The sequence below is a fragment of the Electrophorus electricus genome, chromosome 8 (genome assembly GCF_013358815.1).
Source record: "Electrophorus electricus isolate fEleEle1 chromosome 8, fEleEle1.pri, whole genome shotgun sequence".
Lineage (NCBI taxonomy): Eukaryota > Metazoa > Chordata > Actinopteri > Gymnotiformes > Gymnotidae > Electrophorus > Electrophorus electricus.
In genome coordinates this window covers 19,675,537-19,691,666 of record NC_049542.1, presented here as the reverse complement: position 1 = coordinate 19,691,666, position 16,130 = coordinate 19,675,537, and the positions used below count along the sequence as shown (strand labels likewise).

The 16,130-nt window shown below is 43.4% G+C and overlaps 2 protein-coding genes across 4 annotated transcripts in view; one reads left to right on the top strand and one right to left on the bottom strand.

Moving 5' to 3' along the window:
• ctnnal1 (catenin (cadherin-associated protein), alpha-like 1) overlaps positions 1-14,188 on the top strand; it is a 33,059-nt gene extending 18,871 nt beyond the window's left edge. The window contains exons 3-19 of one of the 2 annotated variants that reach the window (XM_027000932.2): positions 1,605-1,792; positions 2,903-3,022; positions 4,275-4,364; positions 4,747-4,917; positions 5,223-5,423; positions 7,206-7,292; positions 7,497-7,655; positions 7,751-7,843; positions 8,709-8,859; positions 9,676-9,713; positions 9,803-9,853; positions 9,944-10,098; positions 10,302-10,350; positions 11,044-11,100; positions 11,649-11,768; positions 12,327-12,410; positions 12,805-14,188. In XM_027000932.2, coding sequence (XP_026856733.2) covers positions 1,605-1,792; positions 2,903-3,022; positions 4,275-4,364; positions 4,747-4,917; positions 5,223-5,423; positions 7,206-7,292; positions 7,497-7,655; positions 7,751-7,843; positions 8,709-8,859; positions 9,676-9,713; positions 9,803-9,853; positions 9,944-10,098; positions 10,302-10,350; positions 11,044-11,100; positions 11,649-11,768; positions 12,327-12,410; positions 12,805-12,969 — 1,979 coding nt within the window. In that variant the 3' untranslated portion in view covers positions 12,970-14,188. Of the gene's footprint in view, positions 1-1,604; positions 1,793-2,902; positions 3,023-4,274; positions 4,365-4,746; positions 4,918-5,222; positions 5,424-7,202; positions 7,293-7,496; positions 7,656-7,750; positions 7,844-8,708; positions 8,860-9,675; positions 9,714-9,802; positions 9,854-9,943; positions 10,099-10,301; positions 10,351-11,043; positions 11,101-11,648; positions 11,769-12,326; positions 12,411-12,804 lie in introns of both variants that reach the window. The other variant, XM_027000931.2, reaches the window with a different exon arrangement.
• Positions 14,172-16,061, bottom strand: abitram (actin binding transcription modulator). 2 transcript variants are annotated; one of them, XM_027000933.2, is made up of 6 exons: positions 15,963-16,061; positions 15,553-15,604; positions 15,337-15,466; positions 15,170-15,246; positions 14,924-14,993; positions 14,172-14,707 (listed from the first exon to the last, which is right to left on the bottom strand). In XM_027000933.2, exons 1-6 carry the CDS (start codon positions 16,027-16,029, stop codon positions 14,570-14,572), a joined length of 534 nt encoding a protein of 177 aa, XP_026856734.1. In that variant the 5' UTR covers positions 16,030-16,061; the 3' UTR covers positions 14,172-14,569. The 2 variants fall into 2 exon arrangements, with proteins under 2 accessions (XP_026856734.1, XP_026856735.1); XM_027000934.2 differs by having other exon boundaries at positions 15,925-16,017.
• Between the last annotated feature and the right edge of the window lie 69 nt (positions 16,062-16,130).

Here is a 16,130-nt window from a genome sequence, read left to right as displayed (position 1 = left end):
CACCTCATTTTTTAATGTTTTAAAGGAACAAGGTATCACAAAGAGGTGAAAAGGTGGTTTGGGGCAGGTGGAAGGGAGCTGGGACTTTGTGGGTTCTGATGATGAATGTGTGCTGCAGTAGGGCTGAATCGGGAAGTCCTCACATGGAAGCCCTCTCGCGGTTGTGACCTCTCTGAGCATGTTGCTTCCTGCCCCCAAAATCAAGCCAGCTCCAGAGTAGGTCAGCCAGGGCGCCAGCCAGGCGGATGACTGCCCAAGACCCCATTACCTGTACCAGGAATGTGATTCAGTATGAAAGGGTTGATTCAAGTAGAAATATCAAATTTACACAGATTTAACACCTACCTCAGATGTAGTCGACCAGCCAAGATATGGTAGTTATTTTTTTTGTTTTTGCACTAGTGCTTTAGGGCTAATGTATCTAACAATTAGTAGTATGACCACCAATTAGTTTTTCAGTTTATGTAAATTAAATTTCATTTAAGGTTAAAGGTCTCTCATTAAAATTCACTAAGGGCACAGATGTAAAATATTGCCGTGTGTAGCATTATGGCATCACTATGACATGATGATCGGGCATAACTCGGTTGCTGGGTGGATGAGCAGGGCCGTGAGAGCAACCAGCTGGCAGGAGTCGTGCTCTGCCACAGTGGCTTGTGCAGGGTTGCACTGGGACAAGTTGAACCTTACAGTCACAGGGAGACCTGGCAGTGAACAAGTTGCCAGATGCAATCAGAGAATCAGCATGAGCACTTTATGAGAGCAAGTCAGTCCAGCTCCTGAACTGTGGTGTATTTCTGCACAAATATTACCCTCTTTCACTCTGAAATGACTCTAAGCAGATTCCTCTTTTTTCTCTATGTCCTTTAGCCTCTGTGCTTGTAATTGTTTCCTAAATCTTATCAATTTAAGAGGAGTTCTTCTTTTTTTGGAGGATGCCAATGCTCTTTTACTGCAGAGGATCAGCCTGACCATGGCCACACTCCACATGCCACTCCACATGCCAGCTTGTGGCATCCAGCCTAGAATAAGGCAGCTAGCTGAGCCCATGCAGTACAGCAGGGCTGTGATGCCCTAGGCTTTCCAGTGGGCCCACAGACAGCTGCTTGCTGCTTAAACACAACAGTGAGGAAAACGCATGAATTAAAGCATAGAACAACACCCAAATGGTATTAGTTATCAGCCACTGTAAGAGAAAGGCAGAGAAAGGCACATTACCGATAGGCAATGAGTAGAGATCTCTCACTGAAGGGCAACTTAAAAGAACGGGGAAAAAGAGGGAGGTGTGTAATCAGACAAAAGTGAGAGAAGTGCTAATGAGAGGGTTGAAAAGTTGGGTTTTTATATATTTATTTTTAAAATTTGCTTGTGAATTCAAACCCTCCATTTTACAGTCATCATAGTAAATACAATATACTGTGTACATACACATAGCTTCTCTAGGGTAGTCCTTGGAAAAACAAGTTCATGTCAGTGGCCTAGTTCATGTTCATTTGTGTGTGCACGTGTGTGTGTGTGTGTGTGTGTGTGTGTGTGTCTGTGTGTGTGTACGCGTGTGCATGCTTGTGTGTATGTGCATGCTCGTGTGTGCGTGTGACACGCAGGCACAGCCATAGCGCAGCTGACGGATGTGTGTGCTGTGGAGCAGACTGAAGGCATCAGCCGCTGCACTGTGTTCAATGACAAGACGGCTATGGTGAAGGCTGCCCGCATGCTGCTCTCCTCTGTCACCAAAGTGCTGGTGCTGGCCGACCGCATCGTCATCAAGCAGATCACCAGCTCCCGCACCCGAGTGAGGAACATGCTCATGGAACATCCTGACACACTCACACACACAGACACACTGAAAAACATACACCACTTCTCCAAAACAGTCATTATACAAGGCCCTGCAACTCAGCAGTGTACAAAGCTAAGCATACACCCAGATTACACCCACACTAGCAAGCATACAGACACCTTTTTTCACTTTCAGATCTTATCGTTGCATGGGCATGGACTGTCAGTCCTCCTCCTTTGGAGATAATTGAAGAGAAGCAGTATGACTACCCTGGCAGTTCAGCAAGACCTGTTTTTACTGTCTAAAAGAGCATGTGCATCTGCATGTGCGCACACACGCCGAGCTGCGGCTAATCACGTCCAGTTAGTGCTGTTTGGACAGGCAGGCAGCAGAGCTGCTCTCCATTAGAGAGCAATCCAATTGAATTTGTCCCTGTCCAGCCCTGATAACGCCCACTGCTAGCTGGAAACCTCAAATAGCAGCCACTTTATCTGCTTCCTGCAGTCCTGGCCTTCCCTGTAGATTCCTCTCATTGTATCTCCCTCTCAGGCTTTTTCTCAAATGTCGAAACATTTCCTTCATTTTCATTTCGGTTTTTTTATGGACATTTGAACTGACAGTTGAAATCTTTTACTGCAGATGTGGTACAACAGGGTGGCACAGCCTCAAACGTGTGCCCACATGTGGAATGAAATGACTGCAATGACTTCTCTGCAAGGGGCCTCATTCAATGCTCCAACTATTGACCTACAGCTGAAGAGCAAATATGGGGAGCACCTTTAAAACTGATGCCATATTGGTGGCAGCATAACCTGTAGGTTTATGCAGGGTAGGGTTGGGTAGGGTTGCTTCTGCTCACTGGACTTGAAAAATTGGCTTCAAAAGTTACTTCCACCATATTGTCCCTATCCAGTTACACTGCAGCTAATTACACCAGCATAAACTTCTGCTGTCTCGCTAAGGCCTTCATATTGTTCCAGAGAATCATGTGAATGCTATTTTTTGCCAAACCAAGGTTTCACATGTATTTTCATTTAGTCAGACTTTACATGCCAGGATGAATGACATTTCATTATGCAGAGACATTTTGAGCTTTTTGTGTGTGTGCATACATGTTTGCAGGTGCTAGTGACATTGGAACAGTTGGAACGAGTCAGCACCTTTCAGGAATTTGTGCAGATCTTCAGCCAGTTTGGTAACGAGATGGTGGAGTTCGCCCACCTTACAGGAGACAGGCAGAATGTGAGTGCCTGTCTCTCACTCTCACACTCACTCACACACTCTTGCTCGCTGGCTCGCACGCGCTCTCTCTCAATCACACTTTCACACACACACACACACATATGCGCTCTCTTACACTATCTCATCTCCTCTCTCTTTCTTTCAATCGCTCACACGCCCACTAGCACTGTCTCTCTCACAGGTTCTGGCTCTTAATGTGATCATCCAAACTCATCTGAATTAGTTCACTCTAGAACAGCAGGTGTGCTATTCCGATTATTGCAAAAATATTGTGACCTGCAGATGGGTCTGTGTGGAACTCAGCGGACAGTGTTCAACAGTTTCCAGCAGGCCTTTTAATATCTCATTTCTGTATATCAGCTCCATCACTGAAGTGGTGATGAGAAGCAGGGAGTCTTGCAGGACTGATAGGAGAGTCTTATTTCAGACCGGAAGCTTCTGATCACTGCTAGTCAGTGTTTCACACACACATCACGTCTCTCTCTCTGTCTCACAGCAGAGCTACGCTGCCAATCTGTAGCCTCCATCTATTCAGCCTTATGAAGGGGAATATAATAACACATAATCACATCTGCTTTTGTGAGACATGCCTTTCAGCCTGGGAGTGAAGAACTCAGTGAGCGTATGTGCATACGCATGCACGCACACATGCGCACACACGCATACGCGTGCACACACACACACACACACACACACACACACACACACACACACACACACACACACACACACAAAAGCTCCCTGACCCCCTTGTATGAGTCTCACTATGTGCCTTGGCCTGTCAGAAAGCTTCTGTTGAATCATATCTCACCCAGTTTGTTGCCTGCAGGCAGGTAGCATGCTAGAGCAGTCTCTCCCTCTCAGGCCTCTCTGTCCACTTCAAAACCTCAGAGCACTCTGCCCCACAGGCTACTGCGGTGGCTTGATGGGTGTTTTGTTATTGACTGTGCTGGTTTTGTGGTCAGGGGAAGAGAGTTCAGAGACAGTTTTTCATGCTGGAACCAAATTTGGACCAATCTTATTGCTTGAAGGAGAGTCTTGGAAGTGCCCCTCATAGCAACTAGAAAGAATAGCTTTATTACCATAAGGATGGTTTGTATATGCTGGAATAGCCAGTGTTTCATTACATTTTCAGAAAGCACTTCTGTGGCCTATAATGCCTCTCTTACTTTCTCACTCGTTCTCACTCTTTTTCTCTCTTTCCCTTTCTTTTTTCTGTTTCTTTTTCTCTCTCTTTCTCTCCATTTCCCAGGACCTGAAGGATGAGAAGAAGAGGGCGCGGATGGCTGCTGCCCGAGCTGTGCTGGAGAAGTGCACCATGATGCTCCTCACAGCATCCAAGGTCAGCACTTTGACCAGCACCAGCAGGTGCTGGACTACCTTCAGGCCAGCCGCAGAGGGGTCAAAGTGCAGCAGATATCCCCCACTGTGCTCTCAAGTTCTTGTCATATGCACTGTGAAACCGATTACACTGCACAATGTTTGGTGCTTTCTTTGCAGTTTTTTGTTTTATTTGTATGGTTTCATGCACATTTTAGCATATAGTATAATCTTATTTAACTGTGTAAAAGTATAAAATAAACCAATTGTTGCTTTGTATTAACAGACTTCTTCTCATGTATTTTCACAAGTATTCTTAATTGTATCATGTAAGATAAATGTATTTTAAGTAGTTTGGAATTGTGCCCCTCTGTTTACACTTTGGTGATGTCTACCTTCTCCAGACATGTCTGAGGCACCCAGACTGTGAGTCTGCACGGATCAACAAGGATGCTGTGTTTCAGCGCATGCGTCTGGCCCTGGAACAGGTCATCGAGATCGTCACAGACGCAAGAACCAGTGGCGAGGCAAAAGTGCTACCCATCAGCATCTATGCTGGGATTCAAGACTTCAAGGTTCAGGAGTGCATCAATAGCTCAGTGGACACAGATTGCTCACTGGAGAACTCTGAAGTGTCTGACTCCTTGGCAGAATGGGCTTAGAATAAACATAGAGCCTTTCATTGTGCATCTGGTTTATTATTACGCCTCCTCTGTAAAATCCAATTTAGTAAATTAGTTTTTTTGGACATTATATTCTCAATTTTTGATTCTTGATTCACAATGAGTCATCCCAAGTGGTTTGTTTGTTTGTTTGTTTGTTTGTTTGTTTGTGTGTGTGTGTGTGTGTGTGTGTGTGTGTGTGTGTGTGTGTGTTTCAGGCTAGGGTGGAGGGTCTGAGGGACTCTCTGTACTGTGTGTCATGTGAGGCTATAGCAGTGCAGTTGGAGGCCCTAGTGGAGCAGACTGAAGACTTCACAGATTCTGCCTACACCAGCCATGAGCGGCGGGAGAGCATCTTGCAACTGTGCCGCATCACACGGCAAGAGACCCAGCAGCTCCGTGCTACCTGGAGACAGGATGTATGGAACACTAATGCACACATGCACCCAAACACATCAGCACATGCAAGCTTACACATACACACACATGCAAGCATGCTAAAGCAGTTTGCAAGGTAAAACTGAGTCAGGTATCATACCTCCAATTCTGTATCTTACTTTTTTTTTGCTAAAAAGCTTGTTAGTTAATTAAATCTGGCCCATCCAGATTTCTTGTTATAATTCTGAATTAAAGATTCTGGATGATCATTTTCCAACTTAGAAACACAGTTTGCTCAGATCTTTTTGATGTATTGGCCTTGTGTACTGGTTTCCCATAGGGAATGAGATGGAACAATAAACCAGGTTTATTCAATTATTTCTAAAGCCTGGATATGGAAGGATACATGTGCTCCACATAAAAGCACCTTGTTCTGTCTGTAAATAGTTTTTTTAGGAAGTGAAAAACATTTTATAATGTTTTTCATTCCCTACGCCACACACTAGGTGTCCCTAATCCCCCACCCCCATGCTGTTCTATACACCATGCACAGTGGACTATTCAGTCCTCTTTTGGTATGTGTCTGTAGAGGATCAGGTCTTATCTATAGGTGTCCATTCATTCTTGACTACTGTGCCAGGCCTCCTATTCAGGTCTCTCTCATATTGTAAAGCTGCTTGCCTTTCAGAGAAGTCCCTGCTGACACCAGTGGCATCAGCTACACTCAGTAAAGGAAGGACAGCTTGCCTATTGCTGAGGCCTCTTTGGAATCTGAAGTAATGGTTAAGGTCTTTTTATGTACAGGAAGTGACTTATTACTGTCTGTTTGATGGAACTGGAGAGCATTGAAATTTCTGCAGGAAATGCATTCATATAGGCAGTCAAGGCTTTTTATCTGGATGGAAAAGTTTCAGGAAACCAGTGAGGCTATTGGTGATGAGTAACAGCACATCAGCTGTCTGTCTCCATGGCAGTGATTCACACTGGAACCTATCCTGACACTGATGTTTGCCAGTTAACTTTATGCACACTTGTCATATCAGACATTAATATGCGCACAGTAAATCATGTTTTCTGGGATACATTTATTACTCATACACTCACATAACACATGCAGTGTGTCTTCAGTGTCTGGTACTAATGTAGCAGTTCTTTTATCAATGCTGGGTTGTAGCACACTGAGTTACTGCGGCATAGCAGCTGAACATCTTGATATTGTTACTTATCACAGTTTATCAGATGTGTTCTCAGTGTGAGCCTCTTAATTCTCCATTCAGACAGGGCATGTGTGCCCACCCCTCCCCCTCCTTTTCACGTTTATCCTCACCTCCTTTTTGTGTTCTGCGTGGCAGAGTTTTGAGTGGTGGGAGCACTGTGAGGGTGTGCTCACGGAGGTGAGAAGAACTGTTTCCGCCACTCTGCGGTGTCTGGGAGGTGTTGGGTTAGGAGCCGACAGCAGTCGTGAGGCTCCTGTGGGCTGCCAGCTGCCTGTGCTGGAGCTGACACTCTGCCGTAATCCTCTCAGAAACTGATCCCTCCCACCTGTCCGTTCAGCCTCTGACGTCTGAGACTGTTGGTTTTAAGCATGTACTGCTGGCGTCGGCACACTGATACAATCCTCACTTTGTGTGAGCTTCAAATGTTGTGTTATTTGGCAAGGAGGAGACGCATTGAGTCAAAGGTCATGTTTGAAGCAGTATTCTGACTACTGTGATTTTATATCTCCTTATATCTCTCTCTTTCTCTCTCCTCTCTCCCCCTCCTTCTTCTTCTCTCCCCATTTCTCTCTCCTTTTCTCTCCCCTCTCTCCTTTTTCTCAGCAGCAGTCACTCAAAGCCAGAGAAGTGTCAGAGGAAATGGAGGTGGCCATTCTAAAGACCAGTCAAAGTGTCAGTGAGCTGAGGAGGGAGGTGAGACCCACATGGCCACTGGGTCAGATCATGCACACACACTTTTCCGGAGTCTCTGTCCACCCTATGCACCACTTTCTTGACCTGTCTGCTTCCTGTTCTTCCAACTCTTCCCCTCCAGTTTCCCTCTTTTTCATACTTCCTGCATTGTCCCATCCTGTATATTTGTGGGTTTTTTCTCTGACTCTGCCTCTTTTTGTCCAGCTCCACAGTGTAGCAGTGGGAAGGGCCAGTGAGTTCCTGAAGTTGCACTCCGATCATGCTGTCCTGCAGGCCCTGAAGACTGCAGGTGGGGATGGGAACTTGGAGGTGGTGGCAGACCTTGCACGCACACTCACCGAGCAGAGGGAGCAGCTGGTGGAGGTGAGCAGCACAGGCTGCTGTCAGTAAAGTCTCTGTCTGTAGTGCTGTAACATCTCCATCCGTAACACTAATACCTTTAATGTCTGTGCTTACAGACGTGTCGACTGCTGTGCCACATCTCGGGGACAGAGCCACTGGAGATCACCTGTATTCACGCGGAGGAGACCTTTCATGTGATTGGCCCCCAGGTAACGAGAGGTGGAGAAGTGTGGAGAGAGGTGGAGAAGGATGGATGGAGAGGGTCAGCAAGCAGCAGGGTCTGCTCTTAGCTAACACTCAAGGTTTCATTTAAAGAGTGAAAAAGTGTTTAGTATTTTGCCAAATACTGGAGAGCAAATAGCAGGAGAAAAATGTTTCCTCTGTTCTTGATTGTATAGGATTACATATGTGCATTGTAAAATTGATCTTAGGAATCAAGAGTCTTTCTGTTTGAGCTGTGACATGCCACTCGGCAAAATGGGGAGGTGAGGTTATGACTGGGGGTCAACTGGTCCATAAGATGTGGGACTATATATTGGGAAGTCATTTCCATGGCCTGCTACAGCTGCCTCACATCATCAGCCTGTAATGGCTTAGCTCAAAGGTCAGCCAGCCAATAAGAGCACAGCAGGGGCCAGGAGCTTTAGATAGACATGCTAATAAGCTTCATCGATAATTCAGAATGCTCCAGGTAATTACTGCCTCTGTCCAGTGCATTATTACAGACAGTCTGTGTCTGTTAGGTTATACTTATGTCCTTATGAATGTCTTATAGTTTATGAACATAGATTGCTGAATTGTACTTTTATAAAGTTTTTTGAGATGCATTTTGTTTATAGTCTATGAATATGGGATGCAGAATTGTATAATACTGTTAGAAAGATTTTGAGATGCACCATTATGGTGATTACAATTAATATATTAAACTCACATCTTGCATGTCATTCCAAAATGTAAAAAACTCTTAAAATACTAAAGTTGATGAGTGGAACTGTGCACGTCACTGCATACACATCACATCTTGTCTCCATTCCTGTTTCTTTGCTGATGATCCCACAACCCCCCACCCCCCAGATCATCTCAGCAGCACAGACCTTTGCGCTGCACCCCAACAGTAAGATCGCCAAAGAGAACCTGGACGTGTTTTGTGAGGCCTGGGAGTCGCAGCTGGCAGACATGGCCGTGCTGCTGAAAGAGATCAACGACGTGTTTGATGGCCGCAGAGGTAGGCCGTCTCCTCCCTTCCCTGCCCGTCTTCCCCATCTCTGACCACCTCTTCAGGTCAGCTCTAGGACACCAGACGTGCTGCTCTTCTAGTTCACACTCACTTCCAGACCCTTGCCTTCCTTTTCCCACCATGTTGAAAAGTCTCCCCATGGTAAGCTGCAAGCCCACTGCTAGTGTATAACATGTGCATAGAAATGTTTTTTTTACCAGCCTGTAGGCAGGATCTTTATGAACCAGGGGTCATTTAAATGTTTTTTTTTTCCTTGATGAGATCGGGTTCATCCATTTTAGCACTGTGGCCCTTGGACATTTGAAAAGTCCAGTCTGAAGAATTCACTATTTTGCTAAAAGAAGTGGAGTGGCACACAACCACGCTTCTCTTAGTTTAAAGATAGCAGTTGTTCTGCAGAAGAGGGAGAGTCTCTGTGAAAATTGGTGTTTGGACAAAGCTGCATGTGGACATTTGTGAGTGCTGCCAACTCCCTGGAGCACGAAATGCATGAGAGGTGAATTTGTCTGCACCTGAAATATAATTTGCTGTGACAATGGTATTTGTCACGGAGCCTGAGAGAGCGCATCAGGACCAGCAGTGTGAGAAGGCCTATACCTGGGGAGCTGCTCTCAGAAAGGACACTTGTATTGTATGTTAGGCAAAGCCAAAAGGTTCCTGCAATTTGCATAAAAGCTTCAGCTCATTCAGTTAGTTATGTTTGATTGTGCTGGTATTAAGTACAAGCATATAGTTTGTTTATTTTGCTGTTATTCATCTCACAATGAATAAGTTCACAAAATTTGTTTCTGCATCTCTTTTTAGGTGATAAAAGAGCATATCTATCATTACCTAGACCTGGAGTGAGTATGATAAGACACCAGAATAGCTTTAGTTAATTCTTGTGTGGTTGCACCCTATAATCCAACTTTGAATTCCCATTCTCTCTCAGAAGCACTCAGCTAATCTGAAGAATGTGAAAGCCACAAAGCTTGATGCAGAGGTATGCAAGAAATAAACGCAGTGCTTCTCATTTTAAGGTTTGCTGCTAAGAGCATGCATGTGATAAAATGCTGGGGCTGTTTGTGTGCAGGAGCTGAGCACCATTGCTAAGCTGGGGTTGGAACTGCGGCTGCTCACTTCGGACGTGGACTCTGAACTGGAGCGCTGGGAGGAGCAGGAGCATGAGGTGGCACGCCTGTGTGGGAGCATGGCCAGGGGGGCCTACTCCGTGGCCTTCTTCACCAGGTACTGAGCTGAACCACATGGCCTTGGGATTAGCCAAGTCACTGCTGCACTAAAGCTTTTTAGGCCTAATTTGAAGTTTATGGAAAAAAACATTGGATTCTGTTGAGGGGTGAAGTCTGCTAATGGCTTTCTCTTGTCAAACTGCTCAATGATATGGATATTGCAATGTTCCATTAACTCTGCCTTTTTGGTCTGTGATTAAGGGGGGAGGGCCTGTTGAAGACCACCCTGGACCTGTTCCACCAGGCTGAGGTATGCTGTTAAGTCGTCTGTCTCACCTCCCCCTCCTTCTACATTCTTCTGAATGCGAAGCAACCATCGTCATTAAGAGCAATGAAGTCCCACTGAAAGCAAGATCAATATGTTATTAAAAGCAGTGGCCGGCTCGTCTGGTTAGCCGTAGAGTCTAGTCCTATGGCCCTGGCGGCTCATGGTGGAGAGTACCTAACTGGTAGCTTGTCTGCCAAGCAGCCTGAGCTGTTGGCCCTCAGCCAGGCCCTCATGACCTTTGCTGCCCCAGTTCCTTTTGTGATGGGGGGAGCCCATCTCCTTAGCCACATAACAGCAGCTCTGCTAAAAGCACCAAGAGTCTCTGATACACAATCTTACTTTCCTAATAAGACTTACTCTGTTACTCTCTGGATTTAGTTATTAATTCCTGATACTGAAGGGATTGCTGTGGCTTAGGGATCCCTGTGGTGTTTCCCAGACAAGACAAGGCTGCGAAAGTTTCTTTGCTGACCTCCAAAAAAGGAATTTTAATAACAGCCTTCTCTTTTGGTCATCACCCAAAACCATAATCCATAATCCAACACAGTTGCCCTGTCGCTTCGTTTTTGTTAATTGCATAATTGTACATTTGAACATTGACAGTATGTCAGCAGTGACAATTGTGATTATGGTCCTGCTATGTGTAAATGGAATCTCTAACTTTTCCATTCCCAGCTTCTATCAGAGCAGGGTCTCCAACTATGCGCCCTCCTCCAGTCCTTCTCTGCCCAGGTGAGACTCTGCTGTCCTGTACTCTCCACATCTTTCACCAACGCCCGCCCATCATGAACTCTTATGCCCCACACTTTAATTTGCTCATTATACATGATGGCATGCCTGCTCTCCTCTGCATATTCCAACCTGCACAGAGCTGTAGTTGAAGAACAAGGGCATCTGTTGTATGTTACCCTGCTGAAGGTGTTCAACCTTGAGGTTATTAGTATCAATTATCAGTGTACTTTTTCTTTCTTCTTTAATACCTTACCCTTTTGAAGGAGGTTTTGAAAGGGGCATATCATAAATGTTAACTGGAAGGTTTTGGAGCTCATTAAGGGAACCAACTGTACAAATTACTTAATGACAGTCAATTAATATTTATAATCAAGATGAAAAAGATCACTAAATTAAACAGAAATGTAAAAATCTTATTTATAGCCCCACCCAAATTCCCCCCATCAGTAAGGCTTCAAACTATTTCATTTTGTCCAGTGTATAAATGAGAAGGGCATGGATGTGTGCTGATGGCAGTTTTTAAACTCATTGATGTTTATATTTTGTAGCTGCTGGATGAGGAAAAAATGCTCATGATGTCAGAGACAGAGAAGCTGGCAGTCTCCTGTCAGCAGTTGCAAGGCTGTGCCAAAACTCCGGTCCATGGGAAGAGTGCTACCTTCCAGAAGGTGATATGTCTCCAGGGCATGCCAACATCAAAGATACACAAGAAATTAAGCCACACATGCTAGTTGCTAGATGGGCTGAAAAAATGAGCCCGGCTGAACTATGAAGCCCTTTTGGCCTTATGTACTTCTCCATTAAAGACATTGACGTTTCTTTCAACACCATTTAACCTGACGAAATGGCACCCTGTCAAGAACCATCACTTTATTTTGATCAAGCAAAGGTCACAGCCAAAGGCTGGTTTTAATGGCTTTAAAGATAGTTTGTGTGCGTGTGCGTCTGTTGCTCATGCCATGGAGTTGAAACAGTGGCTCAAGACAAAACAACTCAGTCAGGATCTGCTTGTGTCTCTTGTGGCCTTCTCAAGGTTTCCAGGCATATTATTTTACGGAGAACTGCAGAAAAAACATATGTGAGCCAGCCTGCTTCACTGATCATCTGTTATCTCAGGGAGGAAATTACTTGTCCTGATCCTCACCAAGCAGCCATGGTGTACTTATTAAATGGGATTTTAAGATGTTTGGTCTTAGTCTGCCTGTTTTTCTCCTGGTCTCGCTCAGGTGGACTCCTGTATACAGAACACCAAAGGCATTATGACAGTGGTGGCCTCCCTTCTGCCACTGTGGCACAAGCTCATCAGGAAGGTAAGGAACAGCACAGCTGCTGAACCCTCTTCTGAAGAACACTCATTCACATTTGAATACTGTCATTTTTAGTACTGAAAATTTTTACCTCATGATAGCATTTATAAATTGTACTTTATATTGCCTGCTGTACACTCCTTAAAAATTATTTAATTTCCATCATATAAAGGAATAAAACACACATAAATATATATAAAACATAATTTCTGTATATATACTTCAATTTTTAAGCTTACTAAAATGAACATTTGTAATGTTAAATAGGTAGAAGGTGTTTTATATATTTCAGTCATTTTATCATTTATGATTGAAGTGAGGATGCAACACTGACAGTGAGGATCTGAGTGAGCATGCCTGATCGAACTCTTCCCCTCCATCTCCTGTCTCCTCTCAGTGTAAATCGGAGTGCAGCAGTGTGGGCTCACCCCCGCACTGGCAGGACATGCAGTTGAGTCCTCCACTTAAGGAGGAAGCGCTGAATGGCAAGGGATCAAATGGCTTTGGGGTCAAATCCCTGGAAGAACACATGGCCAGTCTGACTTTCCTAGAGAGCAAGTAGCCCAGAGCCTCCATAGCCCTCCTCTATGAATTATTCTACACACACACACACACACACACACACACACACACACACACACACACACACACACAGGAAGGCAGGCAGGCAGGCATATGCACAGATGATAGATGCACTGTAGTGCATTCATCCACTCTGTGCCTCTTTGTGCTCTGCTCTGACTCATATTTAGTGACGTTCAATAGCTGTTAGTATGTCAGCCACACTACTTACTCACACACACGCTCTATCTCTCTCTCACACATGCATACCACGAACACATAAAGACACAAAACACATAAACCAGTGCATGTTTTCTAGTCAATTCCAAACTAACACGTGTCATGGTTGATGAAGAAGCAACTGTCAAGATGAAGAGTATAATTTTTGATCAGTATATTATCACATTACCCAGAATAACTTATTTTGAAATGCAGACAAGTCACCTCAGTCAATTCAATGTAGGACACACACTATGTTTAATGTATCTGCCTCATTTACATGTTGATGCCAAATATGTTCATTCTTTAAGTCATCTCTGCACTGGCTGCCAGGTGAAGGCTACAGAGCCAGAGTTATCAGACTTTCCATTCTTAATGTGCCTCACATAACTATTTTTAAAAGAGCATCTCCAGTTAGTCACTTTCTAAAAAGCAATCCTGACAAATATTACTTTGGTACAATAGTGACTATCACAGTACTAAAAAAGGTTTAGCTTTTTCTATTTTTCAGTTTTTGACAGTCTTGTTGTGTGGACTGTCATATTGCTCACTGTGATTTGTGTTGTTACTTGAAACATAATGGTGATCAAACTCTGGTACACCAATTCCAAATGGTCTGAAGGAGGAGTGAGTATGAATGTCAGTAGGCTTGACGGGTGTATACTTTAGATCGAGGGATTCATACTGCACAATCCTTCGTTTCTTCTCATGCATTGCAATGCCTCATACCGAAAATTATTTAGCCATCTAGAATATACTAGAGTCCAAAGGGTATTTGTTTAGATGTTATGTAAGTGAACACACTCTTAACTGTAGCCTGAAAGTGTGAATTACCATTACTGAACATTTGGAGAAAGTGCTCTGTAGTCAGACCATAAGCTTCAGAGATGACTGAAAAGCTATGAGACTGAGTGGATTAGTTTTGGACCATTGACCCTTTTGACAGTTGAATGATTGTTAAACCAAGAAAAATCAAAATATACATTATTTTTCTTAAACAACTCATACTTGTGTGATTTATTTATGTATTTGCAAAAATAAATCTTTTGTGAGAATGGGAGCATATACAAAGCATTTAGACAGTTCGGACAAGGTAAGTCTAAAGAGCTACTTTTACTGTTAATATGTGGCATTAAATCAATCAGTACCATGAAGAGAAATTAACATGGATTTTGTTCAAGAGGAAAAAATGTAAATGTCTCAAATTTACAAAGTTCTAAGTACTATATTTCAGAAATGTGGCAAAACAAAATACATTACAAATATACAGTAGTAACAATGACCCTAGTGCCATGCAGTTGTTCATGTCATACTTGACCAAGTAGACTGCTTGGTAGTGGAAGCACTGAAACTATTGCTCATATACCTCTATAACATTGATTTTAGCAAGGCTGTGGCTGTTGAGTAGTCCGTTTAGAGACGACCTCTTCATATTGTTCTCGGGTTAGAAGGCTGTTGGTGACCCTCTTGCTCTCCTCAAGTTTGGGTAAGATGACTGCTATATAGCCTTCTGTGGAGGGCTGGTCAGAGGAGGAAACAAAAAGATGCAACAGTCAAAAAAAAAGAAAAAAAGAGTACCTATGGTACTGAATCAGAAAAAGATCTATTATGTGCCAAACTATTTTAGAATTGCATGGACTTCTAACTTCAGGTAGACAGTTTTAATGAAGGGCTTGAAAGAGGGTCATGTACTGCACAATGCTTTATAGTTGGTATGGAGTAACACTGAACGCTACCTTCTCCAGTAGCAGATCAGGGCTCATGATGATGTCCTCGTTCACCTCTAACAGGCGTCCTCTTATGCAGCTTTGAAAAATGTAGTAGATGAACAAATGAAAAAATGAACAAAGGCAATAAACTAGAAATTCAATCCCACCCAATCAGTACAACATCAAGTAAGGTAAGATTTGGGGATGTTTATGCTGTGACAGCCAGCTCACTGACAAAAAAAAAAGACTGAGGTAAGAGGATGTATGACTCACCTAAAAATTGTGTACTCCACATTGTCTGTGCACGTTATTCTGCACAGTGGCGCAAACTCTGTGAGGAACTGACCACCCTGCACAATTCATTAAACAAATTACAATGAAATTCTCTTTACTCTGATCATAACCATAGTGGGAGCTATAGCAAAGGCAAACATACTCACTCTCTTTGACTTCCCAGACACTTTATTGTTCAGTCGACTGCACCCATCACTGATTCGGTAGTTGATACTCTTGATTTTACTCCCTTTCCTTAGAACAGGGTGAGTCTCCGCAAGAGTGATGACACAGATTCTAAAATGAAGTAGTTTATGAGATGACCCCCCCCCCAAAATATAAATCACAGAGGAACTCGAAATGTAAAGAATATATTTATTTACCTGTTTGAATGTTGTAGAACGCAATGATCTTCACACGATTTTCCTTTCATATCTGAGCATGACATAAACGTGTTAACACAAAGTCATGACTACAGATCTTTAATCAATAAAAGATCCTTAGTCACCTTATACTGTAGAAATGTAGGATTTAAAGTGTAGAGAGACGTAATCTTCTGATCAAAATGATCTCTAGTTCAATTCAGTTAGTTTCTGTTCAGGAAAATCTTTAACCAGCAAAAACTTGATAAGGCTAGGACTGTGTAAGTAAGTAAATTAACATAAGCTAGCTAGCTAACCTACGCTAGATAGCTACAGCGTCAAAAATAAGAATAAAATAGATACGCTGTTAAATAATATTAAAGTAATAATTACATTTCTTCATAAGCCAGTGATATTTCCGTCATGGTTACCTGTTTTATACCATCGCGTGTAATATCGGTCAATTACAGATGGAGCTTTTTCATCAGTTTCTTCCATAGCAGAAAAGTACACTTTACAAACACGGTGCTTAGTGGTTCCACAACGGAATACAAATAGAGATGCACAGCATGTCCGCCTTTAATTTCTTTTCGATTGCA

Coding starts and splice junctions, on each gene's coding strand:
- abitram (XM_027000933.2), bottom strand. CDS start 16,029: ATGGAAGAAACTGATGAAAAAGCTCCATCTGTAATTGACCGATATTAC. Junction 15,467..15,552: donor GTTCTACAACATTCAAACAG/GTAAATAAATAT, acceptor ACTTCATTTTAG/AATCTGTGTCATCACTCTTG. Junction 14,994..15,169: donor GTGGAGTACACAATTTTTAG/GTGAGTCATACA, acceptor CATTTTTCAAAG/CTGCATAAGAGGACGCCTGT.